This window comes from Ovis canadensis, chromosome 4 (genome assembly GCF_042477335.2).
Source record: "Ovis canadensis isolate MfBH-ARS-UI-01 breed Bighorn chromosome 4, ARS-UI_OviCan_v2, whole genome shotgun sequence".
NCBI lineage: Eukaryota > Metazoa > Chordata > Mammalia > Artiodactyla > Bovidae > Ovis > Ovis canadensis.
Window position 1 is genome coordinate 25,155,039 of NC_091248.1, and position 20,254 is coordinate 25,175,292.

A 20,254-nucleotide genomic window follows, 5' to 3' on the forward strand; every position below is an offset into this window, starting at 1 on the left:
TAGATTTTTCCTTTAGTACCTTGTCTTGTAAAGATGTTTATTTGTTTGTTTTTGGCTGCACTCTGGGTCTTTATTGGTGTGCACGGGCTCCTCTACTTGTGGCCCAGCGGGGCTGCTCTTCACTGTGATGTGCGGGCTTCTCGTTGCGATGGCTTCTCTCATCGCAGACCACAGCCTCAGGCTCACGGGCTTCCATAGTTGTGGCACGTGGGCTCAGTAGTTGTGGAATGTGGAATCTTCCCAGACCAGGGATCAAACCCATGTCCCCTGCATTGGCAGGCGGATTCTCAACTACTGGGGAAGTCCCTAAAGATATCTTTGTTTAAGACCTTATTCTTCCCATCTCTTAAATCAAAGACTGCACTTTGCACCAGAAGCCTGTGCAGGCTGTTGTTCCCCTTCGTTTGTAAGGAGCACTGACCTTTGACATTTGACAGAGTCTCTCTGGAGTCCTGACTCCTCTGATGGATAAGACTCTACAGCAGTACATCAGAAGTTTTTCTGAAAATTCCCATTAGTTTCCAATGGTTTACATGTTAAATTGTTGCTCATACTGATAAGTGTTATTTTATTATTTTAAAAAATATATTTGTCATTTACTAGACCTTGATCTCAGGTTTCCATAAGCTGGTATATAAATCATCTTCATTAATTTGCATCTACACTGGCAGAGAACATTAATTGGTTTCTTGCTATTCAATATATTTCTTGTCTATTAAAACAAATTATAGCCTAATCAGTCTGAAACCACTGGATGGAAGTAGTATTTTTTCCTCATATTTCTCCTATGTGTTCCTTAAAACTTTAATAAGCACTCTTTGGGTAATTTTCCCCATATATATTTTTTAAGTTTTGCTTGTCTTCAAGCTGTAAAAGTCAGAATCAAATCATCATGTTCTTTAAAATGCCACCTGAAACTGTTATCATGTAAATTCACTGTAAACTAAGAAAATTTGTTTGACACATCAAATAAAAGTCTAAAAAAAGATGGTCTAATAGTGAACAAGTAGGAGAGAGGGCTGGCATAGGTGGTGGTAGTATCAGAAATGTGAATTTTTAGTTATCTACCTGGTGATGCTAAATTGTTTGCTTTGAGACCTTTGGCCAACTTTGAATCTTTGATGAGAAAAAATATATTCTAAATTGATCCAGAAAAGTCCATAAATATGAATTTTCTTTGTGTTAGTACATTAGTGGCAGAAAAAGCTATGAATGTAACTTTCACTGTGAGAATAAAGATGACGGTTTCATTTCTTAAAGTCTTCGAAGGGCTGTATATCCTTTCCTTACTCTCCTGGTATGAGCTGAAACATGGGTCCTGTTTAGAAGCTTTTCCATTTAAGTGCACAGTTAGCACATACCATTTACTTATGTCATGTTGACATTTTGGTGACTTTCTTGCTCTTCTTGAGCATATTTCCCCAGATGGGTCTGTTTTGAAGGTAGACCCATCAAGATTTGTTGATGGATTACAAGAGGAGTTTGACACTGGGAGGAGTCAAGGATGGCAGCTGACCTCTGGAGTCTGTGCCATTAGTGGGTAGATAAGGCTAAAGGAGCTGCACGTTTTAGGAGGACATGGAGTTCAGTTTCAGATATGTTAAATCTGCTGAAGATGAGAGACCGGTCAGGGCTTACATTTTGAGCTATTGACATGTGGATGGCATTTAACTCTGTGAGACCGGATGAAATTGTGTAGGGAGTAGAATGTAACTAAGAGAAGAGTCAGGAATAAAGACTGGAGCATGCTGGGTTCAAAGGTCAGGAGGAATACTCAGAGATGGAGGTTCAGAGTTGACTGTTGGACTTGGTCCTAAGGAGGCCAGTGGGTACTTAGCTAACTCTTTCTTTGTGGAGTGAAGCAGACAAACGCCTGATGGCAATGAATGGGCTTGAAAGAGAATAACAGAGTAAGAGAAGGTTCTCCATCAGTGAAACTGAGGAGGGTCAGCTCATGCCAAGAGGCATGCCACGAACTTAAAGTACAGAGAGGGCGAAATTGGTCCCTGCCTCGGAACTCACAGCGCTGTAAGGGAGAACAGCCACTGACAGCCTGTGCTGTACACCACATACGGGCATGCGTGTAGATAGCGGTAACACAAGTACATTTCTCAGGAGAGTGAGAAATTTACAGGAAGGAGGTGAGCATGAGTTCACACTTAAAAAGTGAAGTAAGAGCTCGGAAGACAAGGAGAAAAGAGCTCTGACAGGAGCGTCAGTAGGACAGGCGTAACAGCAGTCCAGTGTGACCAGGTCTTAGGGGTGCAGAGATCGTCTGGAAATGAGGCTGGCAAGGTGAAAAAGCAGTGATGTCGTGGCAACAAGTTTAGGCTTTTTCTCCGTAAGGAAGGGATTGTCAGTTGAGATTTTTAAATTACAGACTGGTGTGATCATGTGTCCATTTTAGAAAAATCACCTAGGTATTATTGAAAAATAAACCAGTGTGGAAAGTGGAGTAGAAACAGGAGAAGCTTGAGGGACTATTAAGGGACTTTTAGAATGGGTCTGGTCAGGAATGTTGTGAGGCCCTGGTTCTGATGAAGTAATGACATGAGGAAGAATCAGACAAGAGAGTTGTCCAGGCATGATGGAGGTGAGAAGGAAGAGGGGTCAAGAGTGATTCTAAGGCTTTTTACTTGGACAGTCTGGTAGGTGGTGATTAAATAGCCACCAGGATTAAATTATTAAATATAATAGCCCAGGCAACCAATTGGTATGAAACGGTATGAAATTTTGTGATTTTTTTTTTTCAGTAGCGGGGTGATTTTTGTTCCTTTTTAGTAGAAGGAAATAAATAATGGAGCCATGACATTGATTAACTTGCATGGTTCCGTTATCCTGATCGTCCAGAGAGAAAACACAGTTGTTCACAAAATAACTTTTAAATGCTAATTGAGTAATTAGAGATTGAAGAGAGACAGTACCTTTAGTAGAAGACAGGCTATTAAAAAACAGAATAAAACAATTTTCTAACTTGAAAGGTTTTATAATGTGTTATTTCCATTTTGCTAAATTTACAAACCTATTATGCCCCCAGAGTTCTATGCATTTGATGTCTCTTTTTTTTCCACAAGGCAAATGTTAAGAGATTTGTGATTATAAGATTGATTTAAAAAGTAATCTAGATTTACGTTTTGTACCCTTCTAGCTTTGTTTATATTCAATTTTTGTGCTATAATTTTCTTCGAGGATCTTTTAAGGTTCAGCCCACTCATCTCTTTGGACACCCCTTTATTTTCATCTGCCATCTCCCTGCAGATCAGTCATCTCTGCATAGACATATACAGTACAGTTGATTCCATTTCAGTTTAGAACTACATTTTAGTCCTACCTTCTTGGGAATACGCCAAGATTACCTTGGTTAAAACTTCAATGTGAAAGGGTTGATTGATCACTCCACAGTTTTTTGCATTTTAACAGTTTGATCCTGGTGGGGCAGTCTCTTTTTCAACATTTATAAGTTCTTGGAAGACTTCTCACTATTGTCTCTATGAAATATTTGTCCCTTCATAAGGATTAGTTTGAGTCAACTCCAGGAGTTGGTGATGGACAGGGAGGCCTGGCGCGCTGTGATTCATGGGGTTGCAAGGAGTCGGACATGACTGAGCAACTGAACCGAACTGAACTGAAGGATTTCTTGTTTGACCACATTTAGAAAAATAGTGTATAGAGTTGGGTCATTTTCCTTTAGTGTAAAAAGGAAAGTTCTACTAGTTAGGAACTATAAAAGGAGGGGAAAAGAACTGAAATCAAGTGTAATTAACATATGCCTGAGAGCATTTTAATTGTAGGTCCGGTATTGTAATCTCATGCAGTCTATTGCTGTTAAACTTGCTGTTCCAGGCTGTGCGTGTGTGTTATCTTTTCAGGAGGTTTCGGCTGATTCCGCTGCCACACTCACAGCAGCAGAAGAGAGGAAGGAGAAGGTGCCGAGTCCTCACCTGAGTCACCTAGTGGTGTTGACCTCTGGGGACACACTGTATGGGTTGGCGGAAAGAGTGGTCGCCACAGAATCCTTGTAAGTTATTAAAAACAGTTGCTTTGCTATTAAATAGTCAAGAAAGATGATAAACGTAAGCATCATAGTCAATATTACTTAAATTACTCAGTGTTTCTGAGAAATATGTCCTAAGAAAGAGTCCCAGTTGATTTTTAAACTGGCATGGTTGATTTTTCGGTGTATAAATGGAAGAAGGGAAATCTTTTAAGGTTTGTTCCTTGGCAGCGTGATCCTTGCTTTAAGTGAGACTTCAGAGGAACACGTTAGAGTATGCTGCTGCTGTTGTTTAGTCGCTGAGTTGTGTCTGGACTCTTCGCGACCAGATGGACTGTAGCCCACCAGGCTCCTCTACCCAGGGGATTCTCCAGGCAAGAATACTGGAGTGGATTGCCATTTCCTTCTCCAGGGGACCTTCCTAACCCAGTGATCGAACCCGGGTCTCATGCTTTGGCAGGTGGATTCTTTACTGCTGAGCCCCCAGGGAAGCCCGTGTTATAGTATATTTCTTTATATTTTCCCACTGAATTATGACTCTAGAGAAACTGTAGTTACACTGTCAGTTAAATGGAGTCGATCCTTGACCTTTGTAAATCACCAAGTTCTTTAGTAAAATTAAAGCGTGTAACTTCTTCCATAAGATGTGGGCATGACTGAGCAACTGACGTCAGGCTGAGTTTTTGTGTATGTAACCAAAGGTAGGGAAAAATAGAATGACTGCCAGCAGTCTTCGGGCTGAGTGACTCCCATTCATGCACACCAGCCTCCTGCCCTGAAGTTCATGTGTGTGCCTCAGCCAAGTTCCAGTTTATTTCATGTTACGAATGTTTGGGTTATTTCTGAAAAGCACCAGGCATTAAATCTGTGAATTCATGGGTCTGTTGTGTGTAATTTACATGGGACCTTTGAAAGAAATCCTTTCAGAAAATGCCATTGTCTTCTTTTCTCTGTCTTCTGCATTGTCAGTGCCCGTGTCTTACAGGCAAAGCAGCATAACTGTATACCTTGTGGTAACCAGCTCAGCTCCCTTGAAGTCACGCTCCTTTCACATCAGCTCGCATTCAGAGATAACTCAGCATTAATTTTTGTGTGAATTGTAAATGAGTGTGTCAAGTGGCCGTGCATGGTCGTGCTTTAAAATGGAAAAGAACTTTGTTAAACTTTTGGTCAGAGATCTTAAAGATTAGTTACACAGAAATATTGACAGGCTCTAAATCCTGTGTTTCGTTTACATGGTGGGTTATTCATTCCCTTTAGGGTATTCTTGGCTGAGCAGTTTGAGTTCCTTCAGCCTCATCTGGATGCTGTGATGCCTGCAGTCAAAAAACCATTTCTTCAGCAGTTTTATTCTCAGGTCAGACACGTCTGGTATATCCTTTCTGTGAGCAAGATAAGACTGTCACATGTTGTTTATTTTATTTTTTTATTTTTTGCTAATGATCAGTGTCTCAACTTCAGGAGAGCTGGATTAGAGTATTTGTTTATTCATTCATGAATTCCTGTATTAACTAGATACTTACTGAACTCCTCATATAACTTTTAGTCTCGTGAGAGAGCCAGTTAAAACTGTATTACACACTAACATATGGGAAATAGATAGCCTGTGGGAATTTGCTGTATGACTCAGGGAACTCAAACCGGGGCTCTGTGACCTCCTAGATGGATGGGGTGGGAAGTGGGAGGGAGGTTCAGTAGGGAGGGGACATATGTATACCTGTGGCTAATATTTGCAGATATATGGCAGAAACCAACACAATATTGTAATTATCCTTCAATTAAAAATAGAGGAAAAAAAAACCCTTATTACAATAAACTATAGTTCTGGGAAAGAAACAGTGGCAGGGTATTTAACCTTGACTAGAGATGGGGCGGATATATTTGGCAAAGAAATGCTGTCTTGAGGAAATGATGTTTAAACTGGACTGAAGAGGAAGAGTCAGGAGTATATATATAATTTTTAATCTGTGTTTTTGATATATTTCATTAGGTTTATATAATTTTTATTTTTGAAAATTTTACAATTTTTTTTTAATATTGGAGGATAATTGCTTTACAATGTTGCATTGGTTTCTGCCATACAACAACACAAATCACCCATAAGGGGTATATTTTGACTGAGGCAGTGGCCTGTATGAAGACCCACAGGTGAGAGAGAGGCATGGTGAAGCTGAGGAAGATTCAGATTCTTAGACAAGGGAAAAGGGATAGTGATGAGAAAGATGGCTAGATTGAGTAAGCTGAAGTTACGTGACATCCAGCGCTCCCAGCCGGGAGTTGGACTTTGTTCCAAGGGTACTGAGAAGCTGCTGGAGGATTTGAAAGAGGCGATGAGTAGCACAGTGAGGTGTGTGTTTTGGAAAGAGAGCTGTGGGGGTGGCGTGAAGAATGGACTTTAGATGGCAAACCTAGAGACAGGAGACCAGCCTGAAGACTTTTGGACTACTTCAGGTAAGAGATGATCGGATCTTGAGTTGCAGTGTGGAAATGGGAATGGAAATGGAGAAAAGCAAAAGAATTTGATAAATATTTGCTCATCTCCATGAAAATCTGTAGTTTTACTGTTGTATTGCCAGTTAACTGAAGCATACTGAATGTCTCAAAATTTTATTTGGAGTAAGATTTTTCACCCACAAGTTAAAGTATTTTCATAATTTATATCTCCAAATGTATAGTGTTTTATTTTCAGATACGATGTGTACTAGAAATGGGGGCAAAATAGTCTTTATAAATTTGATACTTAGAGAAAAAGTTTGGTTTTCTGTGAAATTTGTTTCAGACGGTCTCAACGGCCAGTGAACTACGCAAACCAATTTACTGGATTGTAGCTGGTAAAGCCATTGATTATGAACAGATGCTGCTGCTAATGGCTAATGTGAAATGGGATGTAAAAGAAATTATGTCACAGCACAACATATATGTAGATACACTGTTGAAGGCAAGTATTCTGGGAAACCCCTTTGTTAAAGATGTTTATAGTATGAAACTATTCCTGTAATAGCAGTCACTCTAAAGTTGTAAGATTATGGTTTTTACCATATTTGAGCATTCTTGTGATCTTAAAGTTCCTGAATTGGATTTGGATTTCCTTCCAAATTTTGTGTTCTTTTAGACCCAAGAATACTTGGCAGATTTTGTCTTTGCTCACAAATTTCCCATTTTGAGTTAGAGTTTGATTAATGTGTCTTGGCTGCCTTTCATATTACATAATGTCAATAGCCATGGCTGTAGTGACAAGAAGACCTTTCTATAGTTGTGTTTATATTCATTGGCAAGAGATCATACTCCTGGCTATTCTAGTTGGTTTTTCCCAGAAATCACATTAACTTTTGCCATGTGACATGCAAACACCATTGTGTTTAATGACTTAAATTTATAAGTTTTCTGAAAAGAAGTGTAGTTATTTTGTTTTTTCATTTATGTATCAAGAGATATTTATAAATCATTTGACATGTGTCGAACACTGACCTAGCTGCTAGCAATATAGTTAGTTGTGAACTAAGGAGCTTAATGTGCCATCAGGGTATTTATATGCTGGAGCAGGGACAACAGTAAAGAGATATAATGTGTCAGGTGGTGAATAGTCTTGTGCAAAAACAACCAGCAGAAGAGGGATAGAGAGTGGCAGAGTGTGGGTTGGGGGAGGAATGCCATCTATTTCCTTGTGGTCAAAGAAGGACTCAAAGTGATAATGAGAGGCCTGAAGGAAGTGAGGCGATGAACCATGAGCACGTCTGAGGTGAGGCAAGAGCAACTGAGAAAATGAAAACAGCTTTCAGAAAAGTGTTGCTTTTCATATTTGTCAGCGAAAAGAAAGCTGGCCCTTCCTGACTCCCTATTTATCTCATTTACACAAACATTCTTACCTGCTTCATCCAGGGCAGTAAATAATAGCCTGGAGTACTTGAGAACCAGTCAACAAACCCAGAGATCAAAGCAGAGATAGCAGCCGGATTCATCTGGGATACCAACTCCCAGCGCATCTAGGACCGTTCTGGAGGGCTGGGTTGAGGACTTTGAGACTGTCCTCAGAGTCAAGGAACTAAGGGTGCCAAGATCCAGTTAAAAGTGTCCAGGTGTTAGCACAAGATCTGCACATCTTGATAGTTGCCACCCTGGAAGGACTTTGATTTCTCGAGCACCCAGGTGACTTCAGCTGGGAATTTTAATTTGGAATATAAAAGATACATGTAATTTATAATCACACTTTTTTGAACAGTTTTATTTTTGAAAAGTTGATTCTGTTTTTTATGACCTGCTAATTAGAGTACTAACAGAAGTAGAAGATATTAAGAAGAGGTGGCAGGAATACACAGAACTGTACAAAAAAGATCTTCACGACCAAGATAATCACGATGGTGTGATCACTCACCTAGAGCCAGACATCCTGGAATGTGAAGTCAAGTGGGCCTTAGAAAGCATCACTATGAACAAAGCTACTGGAGGTGATGGAATTTCCAGTTGAGCTATTTCAAATCCTGAAAGATGATGCTGTGAACGTGCTGCATTCAATATGCCAGCAAATTTGGAACACTCAGCAGTACCCGCAGGACTGGAAAAGGTCAGTTTTCATTCCAGTCCCAAAGAAAGGCAATGCCAAAGAATGCTCAGAGTACTGCACAGTTGCACTCATCTCACATGCTAGTAAAGTAATGCTCAAAATTCTCTAAGCCAGGCTTCAGCAATACATGAACCATGAACTTCCAGATGTTCAAGCTGGTTTCAGAAAAGGCAGAGGAACCAGAGATCAAATTGCCAACATCTGCTGGATCATGGAAAAAGCAAGAGAGTTCCAGAAAAACATCTATTTCTGCTTTATTGACTATGCCAAAGCCTTTGACTGTGTGGCTCAAAATAAACTGGAAAATTCTGAAAGAGATGGGAATACCAGACCACCTGACCTGCCTCTTGAGAAACCTATATGCAGGTCAGGAAGCAACAGTTAGAACTGGACGTGGAACAACAGACTGGTTCCAAATAGGAAAAGGAGTACGTCAAGGCTGTATATTGTCACCCTGTTTATTTAAATCATATGCAGAGTACATCATGAGAAACGCTGGACTGGAAGAAACACAAGCTGGAATCAAAATTGCTGGGAAAAATATCAATAACCTCAGATATGCAGAAGACACCACCCTTTTGGCAGAGAGTGAAGAAGAACTAAAGAGCCTCTTGATGAACGTGAAAGAGGAGAGTGAAAAAGTTGGCTTAAAGCTCAACATTCAGAAAACGAAGATCATGGCATCCAGTCCCATCACTTCATGGCAGATAGATGGGGAAACAGTGGAAACAGTGTCAGACTTTATTTTTCTGGGCTCCAAAATCACTGCAGATGGTGATTGCGGCCATGAAATTAAAAGACACTCCTTGGAAGGAAAGTTATGACCAACCTAGACAGCATATTGAAAAGCAGAGATATTTCTTTGCCAACAAAGGTCTGTCTAGTCAAGGCTATGGTTTTTCCAGTGGTCATGTATGGATGTGAGAGTTGGACTGTGAAGAAGGCTGAGCACCGAAGAATTGATGCTTTGAACTGTGGTTTTGGAGAAGATTCTTGAGAGTCCCTTGGACTGCAAGGAGATCCAACCAGTCCATTCTGAAGGAGATCAGTCCTGAGATTTCTTTGGAAGGAATGATGCTAAAGCTGAAACTCCAGTACTTTGTCCACCTGATGCGAAGTGTTGACTCATTGGACAAGACTCTGATGCTGGGAGGGATTGAGGGCAGGAGGAGAAGGGGACAACCGAGGATGAGATGGCTGGATGGCATCACCGACTCGATGGATGTGAGTCTGAGTGAACTCTGGGAGTTGGTGATGGACAGGGAGGCCTGGCATGCTGCGATTCACGGGGTCTCAGAGTCGGACATGACTGAGTGACTGAACTGAACTCAATTAGAGAACTTGGGCTTCCTTAACGTGGCTCAGCAGTAAAGAATCCCCCTGTCAATGCAGGAGACTTGGGTTCCCTGGGTGGGATGATCCCGCGGAGGAGGAAAATGGCAACCCACCCCAGTATTCTTACCTGGAGAATCCTATAGATAGAGGAGCCTGGTGGGCTATAGTCCATTAGGTTGCAAAGAGTTGGACACAACTTCGCACTAAACAGTGACAACAATTACAGTACTTAACGGAGATGCAAGAAAAGAGAGACTTCTGCCCTCAGTGAATATATATATATATATATACACTAGAAAGAGGCTACTTGCTTCAATTAGTCTAAATTTCAAGAAATATTATAAGAAAGAGCCAGTGTTACTCAGATTATTAACCTGAACTCAAGGTTCAGCAGCTTAAGACTTTCCCTCATAAGGGAACTTTTATGATGAATTGTTCTTTTTGTTATTTTCCCAAGTCCAAACCTTCAGTTAAAAGCAGTCTGCATTTGTTGTCCCAAATGGATCATAAGTAAAATGAAATAATTTTATTATTCATTTAACAGTAAGCATTCTTGAAGATTGGATTTAGCAATGAGTAGAATGGCATTTTATACAATAAGCATATAAATTTATCTTTAAAATATTAATAAAAAGTATTGTGACTTTTAAAATCTAAAGCAGCTTTTACTGTAGTGAAGCATAAATCTGGTAGCAAATACTACTGGTCCTGCTAGATTCATGAAATGAAAAAAGAGGAGGAGCAATTACTTATTTACTTTGATTTTCAAAAGTAAGCTTAATGGATTGAAGACCCGCTTCTTTCTCATAAATAATTAAAAGTTGCTAACTGTCAAAGAATAAATCATCAAAAAAATTGTGATCCAGGAAGTAGCAAAGGATAGCACAACCATCATGTAATAGTGGTGATGATCAGTTTAGATTTTTTTCCAACGTGTGTGTTATTTGAACACATTGTCCGTCTTGACTTGTTACGTATTGCGTAGCTTCTTTATTGAGGAAACTAGAGAGAAAATACGTTGTAAGGGCTGTTAAATTTATTTGAACTGGTATTGTCAAGAAAGAATCAACAGCATTTACTTTTGTTAATGAACATATTTAGATGATAATAGTCCCAAGAAATCAGAAATATAAATTTATTGAAGGGTGAGCCATCTGCTGTTTTCATGTTGTTGGAATTGTCTAAATTATATATGTTTTTATTTTTAGGAGAGTAGTATCATAAAAGGTACTGATGAGTAATAAAAATGTTCAGTTTTTCTGTAGGTTATGAGATAATATGGAGTTTTTTTGGTGCTGAAAATTTACAGCTATTATATGACTTGAATCTTTCAGTATGTGATCATTTATTGATACTTACTTTAAAAGAATGTTTAGGAAAGAGAATAATTTATCAGACTGCTCTCTAAGGAGTACAGCTACAAATTACAAATAGTTTACTCTGAGTTGAAAGCTCATTAAAACATTTTTTAAAAATCTGGGTCTCTTGAAGATATTTTTAAAGACGTATTAGTTATTAAGCCTTTTTTAACCGTACTGACAGTCATAGAAAACTTGAGATATGGAAACATTCGAATATTGTCTAATCAGTTAATGGCACTTACTTCCTTTGAGAGGAAATGTAGTGTACTCTATGTTACAACATGATTAGTCAATTTCATGTACTTCACAGTAAGTCCAAGTTATCTTGGGCATTATCTCTTTTTGTTTTACTTGATTTCATTGTGAGTCTTTTAGTCTTTTTTTGCCTCTAAGATGGGAAAGCATTATAATTGTATTCACATATGGCTATGATTTTTCTTAGGAATTTGAGCAGTTTAACATGCGGTTAAATGAAGTTTCTAAGAGAGTTCGGATACCCTTGCCCGTGTCTAATATACTTTGGGAACATTGTATACGCCTGGCTAATAGAACTATTGTGGAAGGGTAAGTTTTCCACGAAAGCATATCTGATTCTTCAGTCATAATATATGAGTAACATTATGTGTTATCACCAACAGATGCAGAGAATAGATAAGAGATGGTGATAAATGGCAGACAGTCTCATAATAATTCAGAGATGTTAAATCCTACTGTGTCCCTTTTTTTCTTTCTGATGACTTAGAATCAACTAGTCAGAGTGAGGAATGTAGCATCTAATGGTTATCTGAAAATTAAACTATTATTACCAAATATAATTATGCTGATTATTATTATACATCCTGTTCATTGATTACTGTTTGTCATTTATTGGACCAAGCCCTTCACAGGATTCTGTCATCAAATCCTAACATAAACTCTCTTTGATAGTACTGTTCTCTGTTTTGTCAATAGAAAGATAGCCTCGCCTCAGAAAATCAAGGCTAAAGAGTTTAAGTTACTTGTCCAGGTTCACTCAGTCTTTGAAATGCAGAGAAGGCTTAATATCTCCTAATTTTCTCATGGCAAAATCAGTCCTCAAAACCACTATATCACTGCTTATAATATCATTATTATATCCTTGTAAACCATATAAATCTTTCATATGTTGAGTTTACAGATCAAAAGTAATTTTCCCACTTACTCAGAGGTCATGTTTATATTCTGTCCATAACATCGGGAACACAAATAAAAATTAGTATTACATTTAAAATATAGCTGGAAAAAGCAAGCTTCTATTTCAAAGACCATTCACAGTGATCTAGAATGGCACATCAGCTGAAATTTCATGCTGTCGTTCATCTGATTTCTCTTCAGTTCTTACTTGTTATAGAAAAGAATGTGTCAGAAAGAGGAAGGTGACAACGGCAAGCTGACAGCAGCCTTGGCATTTTGTATTGAAGTAAGCAGTGCTGTAAATCCCAAGATGTCTCTGCGTCAGCAGTCATGACGGATTTACTGTTAATAAATTTGTTTAATAGTAGAATAGTGACAAGCGAATATTATATGTTTCAATATAAACACTTTATTAGGAAAAAAAAAAGCTTTATCACTTCAAATAATATGAACTAGTCTTCTTGCAGATTTTCTTAGGGGAGGTACCTCATCTCCTCAGATTGAATTCTCCACATTTTGTGTGATTGAAGGAATGAGACTCTGACTTAATGAATAATAAAATTGTACTGTTAGGGTTAGCAAATATATTCTTATTACTGGCCCACCTTAGGACATGCAATTTTTTAGTAGTGTGGGGTCTCAGAAATAAGTCTATAAAAGTGTTTTATTATGAGAAATATGTATATACTTTCTATGCTTCTGTTTCTTAGGTTTGCTGAATGTTTATGGGAGTGTTATTTCATTTGTTTTCTTTGCATTGAGTAGTTATATTGAACAGTTTTATGAAGCTAAGATTACTAGAGAATATTCATAGCTTAATATTATAAATCTTTGCAGCCAGATTAACTTGAATGTCAGTTTAAGTTTCTTACAGATGAGTATGTTAATTGATTTTGCAGAACTCTGGCCTGTAGAACAGCAAAGAACCTTAGAAGTTGCTTGATCTCTTTGCTTTGCAAATGAGAAAACTGAGGCCCAGATAAGTAAAATGATTGCTGAGTGGCAGGGCCCAAACACAACACAGTCCTTCTGACTCAACACTTATGTCCTCTTTTTCTTATAGCATCTCAGCAAATGTGGGTTAGAGAAAAGTTTAATAAGTGCCTAAAGGTTTCTTTTCCTAACCATCCCATCACTGGTGCTTTTTTATTATTGTGTATCTCAGATACGCCAACGTCAAGAAGTGCAGCAATGAGGGTCGTGCCTTGATGCAATTGGATTTTCAACAGTTTTTAATGAAACTTGAAAAGCTAACTGATATCAGACCCATTCCGGATAAAGAATTTGTGGAAACCTATATTAAAGCATACTACCTAACCGAGAATGACATGGAACGCTGGATCAAAGAGCACAGGGTGAGAGCTGAGAAGCAGTTAATTAAATTTTCACTCCTCCTCTTCTGTGTTGTGCTTGTGTGGTATGTTAGATAATTCAAAATCATGGATGAAACAAACTTTTTTTTCAGCATGACCTACTTAGGCCAGTTCTTTGCCACATTCACATTGTGTCTGCGCAGCGCCCTTTGCCCCATCAGACCCTTTAGAGACTTTGTGAACTGCAGCAGTGACTATCTGGAAAAACAGAGTCTGAACTTTAGCTGTGTTTTCCCTGCAACTGTGTTGTAGGAAAAGAGCTGCAATTGGTAAACTTCAGGACAAACACAGGAGCATTGAAATGGTTCTCAAGCTAAAGTCTGTGTATAACTTTTAGAAAGCTGGGGTGGATTGCCATTTCCTTCTCCAGAGGATCTTCTGACCGAGGGATTGAACCGTGTCTTTTGCATCTCCTGCGTTGGCAGGCAAGTTCTTTACCACTGCCGCCACCCAGGATGGCATCACCAACTCGACGGACATGAGTTTCAGCAAGCTCCAGGACTGAGCAGCTGAATGGAACTGAATTGATATACAACTTAAACCTTCTTGTAGCCATCAACAGTGATGTTCTGAAAACACTGACATGTAGTAGTGATGACTGGATATTTGTTGTTTAGTTACTAAGTCATGTCCAACTCTGTGACCCCATGGACTGTAGCCCACCAGGCTCCTCTGTCCATGGGATTCTCCAGGCAAGAATACTGGAGTGGGGTGCCATTTCTTTTGCCAGGGGATCTTCCCAATGCAGGGATCAAACCCACATCTCTTGCATTGGCAAGCAGATTCTTTACCATTGAGCCACCAGTGAAACCTAATGATTGAATATTCAAATATTTATTATTTAAATAGCTCAATTTAACTTCATCCTACATTAGATTTTACCTTAAGTATAGGTAAAATTGTTTTTCTTTTGTGTGAGTATATAGATATATAGAGAAAAATACTACATATACTAATAAGTGTTATTTAAGATTCTGAATTTTTGACACAGTTCAAGTCAACATTTACCACCAGGGAATGCTCAATACAAGGAGCTTTTTGATATAATTGTTATATCATTTGTCTAGTTAGGCAGTATGTGAAGATGGATTTAATGAAAATATGGGAAGTGTTAAAATCTTCACTGAATCTTATTCCATCAATAACTCTAGTACTCACAAGCTATAAACATCATAGGTAAAAGTTATGTAAGTTTTTATTTCATTTGACTGGATAAGTAAGGAATTATTTATATTTATCAGGCACATCCTTTCTAATTTCAACACTTTAGAAGAAGGAAATGAGGTTTAGTCTGGACCATTAACCTGAATTTTGTGTTGATGTGCCCACCATAAGGCAGTCTCAGATCTTTGACAGTAAAATAGAAACGTAGATCTTTTCAGTGGTTTTGATCAGTACGCCAGAACTGAGAAATGTCAGCACTTTTTATCTCATTGACCTCTGTCATTTGAGGAACAAGACAGCTAGATCAGATGCAGATGAACTGCTGAATGTGGCTAGAATCCATTTCATAGCTTAAGCTGTTAACACTTTGGAGTTGGTATTGAGGAAGGGATTTGGGACAAGTAGCTGAGGAGAAAAAGCCCAACTCATAGAGATCCGTTATTTGATGTAGGAAAGATGCCCATTTTAGGGTTTCTTCTGTTGACACAGTGGACTAAAGCTTCTGTTGTTGTTGTTCAGTCTCTGAGTGGCGTTCACCTCTTTGTGACCCCATGAACTGCAGCACAGTAGATAGTCCTTCACCATCTCCCAGAGTTTGCTCAAAGTCACATCCATTGAGTCGGTGATGCCATCCAGCCATCTCATCCTCTGTTGTCCCCTTCTCCTACTACCTTAAATCTTTCCCAGCATTAGGGTCTTTTCCAGTGAGCCAGTTCTTCACATCAGGTGGCCAAGGTGTTGGAGCGTCAACTTCAGCATCAGTCCTTCCAGTGGGTATTCAGGACTGATTTCCTTTAGGATTGACTGGTTTGATCTCCTTGCAGTCCAAGGGACTCTCAAGAATCCTCTCCAGCACCACAGTTTGAAAGCATCAATTTTTTAGTGCTGAGCCTTCATTGTGGTCCAGCTCTAACATCCGTACGTGACCACTGGCAAAACCACAGCTTTGACCATACGGACTTTTGTCGGCCAAGTGATGTCTCTGCTTTTTAGTATGCTGTCATAGCTTAGTGTTTCAGAAGAGCTTTACTCACTGATATCTGTAATACAGTGAAATTTTCCTTGCAGCAAGATTGCCCTGTTTTCTAGAGCTCTTTCCACAATGCCTGTATGGTGGCTGGATAGTACTTCCTAAATGTTGAGTGATCACTTGAGAGAATTCAACAGATGTTGACAGGTGTTCTCAGAGATCAGACACACAAACAGCAGTTCACTGAATTATTAAAATGAACTCTTTCCTGTATTTTGAAGTTGCATTGTATTTAATGTTGTCTCCAGTGAAGACATGTTCTTTTCTCACTAGATGATAGAACACAGCTCTTTCCCTTGCCAAACTCTTAGTCTTAATTCTCCAGAACCAAATCAAGATGCAGAACTTTCTGATGAGTCCTGTTCATCATGCTCATGATGAACATGTCATCATGCTCATGACAACTGATCTGAAAGCCAGGAACTTTGTACAATTTGTACAGCAAAAAAATACTTAGATAGTTGAGCATCAGACAACATGGATTTGAACTGTACAGGTCCACTTATAAGCAGTTTTCTTCAATAGTGGATACCTACGTTATCCTCAGTTGGTTAAATTCTTTAATATGGAGGAACATCGGATGAGGAGGGCCAACTATAAACTGTGTGCAAGTTTTCCACTGTGTGGAAAGTACCCTAATCCCTGAGTTGTTCACAGGTTAACTGTGGCTTCAGTTTTACTTTCTAGCTACTGTTAAGATACAAGGGTTTAAGAACCAATAATTTTCTGATCTTTGTTATTACCTTATTCATTTGTTATGCCTCAGAAGAATTGTTCTGTGTTTGGAGATTTTTTTTGCTTTTATCTAAAATGTGCAAAATGTGCAGTGCTAGAAGCTACTTACTTAGTAGCATTTTATTTGTATATACATTTTTGAAATGTCAGTGTATTTTGATAACTTGATGGCAAAGACCATCACAGAAAGAAGCATAGTGCGTGACCTTAAAAATAATGAGCGTTGGCATGTTATGTGCCATATGAAGGGCTTCCCTGGCTCAGCGGTAAAGAATCTGCCTGACAATGCAGGAGATGCAGGTTCGTTCCCTGGTTCGGGAAGATCCGCTGGAGAAGGAAATGGCAACCCACTCCAGTGTTCTTGCCTGGAGAATTCCATGGACAGAGGAGCCTGGTGGGCTACAGTCCATGGGATCGCAAAGAATCAGACACAACTAGTGACTGAGCTTCAATGCATGCACGTGCCATATTAAAAAGATTCTGGTGGTTCCTCTTTCAAATTCATGCTGTGGATACTCTTACTCCCTTATTACAACTCGGTAACCAGCTTGTTTTCCATGTCTCAGTTATAATTTCCACTGCTTTTCACTGATTGATAGTGCTCAGTAATTACCCCACTGAGTCCTGATTATCCATCTGTGTCTGTTCTTTTTCTGCACTGATCGCACACATGTGTTACAGTGTACTAAATTTGAATCTTCTTTGTTTTGAGCAGGAGTATTCAACGAAGCAGCTGACCAACCTGGTAAATGTTTGCCTGGGATCCCATATCAATAAGAAAGCAAGGCAAAAACTTCTCTCAGCTATAGATGATATAGACAGACCCAAAAGATAATGAACACAGTCCTTTTTCCTCAGTGGCATTGATGGTCTCTTGGCGCATATGACATGAAAGCCAGTTTTTCATGCACTGCTGACAGCTGTTCTGAGGAAACTTTGTGCATGCTCTTTCCAGCTGGAAAGTGGAAAACACTGAAGTTTATGTGGTGTTCGCAAATGACTTTTATATGCCGTGATCTCAGCTCTTCAATTTTTGGTCTCATTTGTTGTATTCCTTCCTTGAAATGATATTGCCTCATCATAACTATTGTTACGTGACTACAGTTATCCATTTTACTGAAGAATGTGCTCTAAGCTTATGGTCAGACAGAACAGTGACAGTACACTCACGGGTGGTTTCGGAGAATGAATTTCTGTTGGCACTTTTCTACCCTCTAAATTTAGTTCTGAATAAGTGTAATATGAGGGGGTTAATGTGTAATGTCTCCTAATTATGAATACTGCATGACCATTGAAAAGTACATGTAAGCTAAATAGTTGAAGAATCAGTATGCTCTCTGTGTTTTTAAATGTCAACATTTGTGTTAGAGTTAATGACACAGTGATCATAAATGATGAAATTTAATAAATACTCTAACATGACCAAATGAGACTGCATTTTGGTATTTTTTCATAGCAGACAGATTGCATGCAACTATAATGGAATTCCTTTTTTTTTTTTTTCCTAAACCGTGTTCTAATTTTAATGGTCTTGTATCCTGAAATCAGTGTAAGAAGTAATTTCATTGGGTAAACCTCTTCAGTGCCGGAGTGGCAGGCAGAATGGTGATTGTGGGACTTCCTACTTCCCCTCCCTCCCTTTTTTTCTTTTTAAATAATGGATTTTTTTTTCCTATAAGCTTTGTTCTGTTTGAATTTAACTTCTGTCTTAGAACAGCAAAACCTGGCTTAGGTGATTCAGGGAAAGACTTGCCAGTTAGGCAGGCATAGGTGTAGGATCATATGTTCAACATTCTTAAGCATCTGCTTTGTATCACAGATAAAATGTCAGTTAGCCAGTGATAAACTCTGGAACTCAGTTAGTTTTTAATAACTGTGTACTGTTACTCTGAAATCTTCTTTGAAGCTAATGATCTTCTACCATCCTGCTGCTGCTGCTGCTAAGTCGCTTCAGTCGTGTCCTAAATGACATAAAAATCAATTGCCTGTGCACTCCTGCCAGCTGTCTGCTAAGAAATTTTTTGTATATTCTTTCTGACTGGGGAGTAGAAGAAGCTTGTTGGTATTGGTCCAGGATTGCTTGACATGGCCTGTAACATTGCTAGCTCCCAGAATCCTGAAGCATCTCATGAGAAAAGGGCCTTGTGTCCTGAGTCTTTGAGAGCTGAGTTGCTGAAGTAAAGGGCACAGCGTGGCATGTGGTCAACACAGGTGACAAAGGGCTAATTGCCACTCTGCGTTCACTGGTCTCTGCAGATACCTGTAACTGGCAGAAGATGACACGAAACACTGAGAATATGTCGGTGTGAAGGGAGTTAGTGTGAATCTGTGTCCTGCATTTTTCGTTTTCCATCTCTCACTTCCCTGTTCATTTGCTGTCAATTTAATACTGACAGTAAATCTTCCCTCTTGTGAAAAGGTATGAACGTGGCGCCATTCATACATTGCACAACGATCTCCTTGTGGAACTGCCTGTGTACTTGTAAGGTGGGTCCTGCAGGTAACCATTACTTACATGCAGCCACTTGTAGAAAGCAAACATGAGATAAGCTTAGTCCTTGCGTCTAAATGCCATATTCAGCTGGGCACGTAAAGAGCTAATCAGTCTCATTTCTCAATTGATTAGGCCCTGCTTGCTTCTTAGTTTTCACACAGAGTTCATAGCTGGTTTTCTTGCATTTCTACTTTGGTTCACTCTAGACTGTATGATCAACAGTTATCTGCCCAGTAGGGTGTTTTCCTAGGTGATAACAGCAGATACAGGAGAATTATTTATCTTGTTGGAGACAGCCATATCAGTTGGAGAGTCCTTTTAGCTCACCTGTACTTTGCTTTCCCCATCTTCAGAATAAAAGTGCTACATCTTTGTGATACTTTTTAAGAAAAGCATTTTGTTTTTTCATTAAAAGATAGCTTAATAAGTGTAAATGACTTTAATAACAAGATATTTGAATCTTTCAGTTCAGTTCAGTTGCTCAGTCGTATCCAACTCTTTGCTACCCCATGAACCGCAGCACGCCAGGCCTCCCTGTCCATCACCAACTCCTGGAGTTCACTCAGACTTGCGTCCATCGAGTCGGTGATGCCATCCAGCCATCTCATCCTCTGTCGTCCCCTTCTCCTCCTGCCCCCAATCTCTCCCAGCATCAGTCTTTTCCAATGAGTCAACTCTTCACATGAGGTGGCCAAAGTACTGGAGTTTCAGCTTTAGCATCATTCCTTCCAAAGAACACCCAGGACTGATCTCCTTCAGAATGGACTGATTGGATCTCCTTGCAGTCCAAGGGACTCTCAAGAGTCTTCTCCAACACCACAGTTCAAAAGCATCAATTCCTCGGCGCTCAGCCTTCTTCACAGTCCAACTCGCACATCCATACATGACCACAGGAAAAACCATAGCCTTGATTTACTTTAAATTATAAGAGAGTTACCAGACATTTCTCAAATATATTATTGTAATGATACTGAATTATAACCATATAACATTTTATGAAATTAATTTTTTTCTTGATATTTTAAAAACTTTATATTTTGCATTGGGCTATAGCT

At 39.1% G+C, this 20,254-nt stretch overlaps 1 protein-coding gene across 1 annotated transcript in view; it reads left to right on the top strand.

Annotated features, from left to right (window-relative positions):
* The window catches only part of VPS50 (VPS50 subunit of EARP/GARPII complex), a 137,898-nt gene extending 119,766 nt beyond the window's left edge, over window positions 1–18,132 (top strand). The window contains exons 23-28 of the mRNA XM_069587413.1: window positions 3,870–4,018; window positions 5,255–5,351; window positions 6,774–6,932; window positions 11,694–11,815; window positions 13,569–13,758; window positions 17,421–18,132. Of these exons, the coding sequence (XP_069443514.1) occupies window positions 3,870–4,018; window positions 5,255–5,351; window positions 6,774–6,932; window positions 11,694–11,815; window positions 13,569–13,758; window positions 17,421–17,540 (837 nt within the window). The 3' untranslated portion in view covers window positions 17,541–18,132. The remainder of the gene's footprint in view (window positions 1–3,869; window positions 4,019–5,254; window positions 5,352–6,773; window positions 6,933–11,693; window positions 11,816–13,568; window positions 13,759–17,420) is intronic.
* Window positions 18,133–20,254: the final 2,122 nt, after the last annotated feature.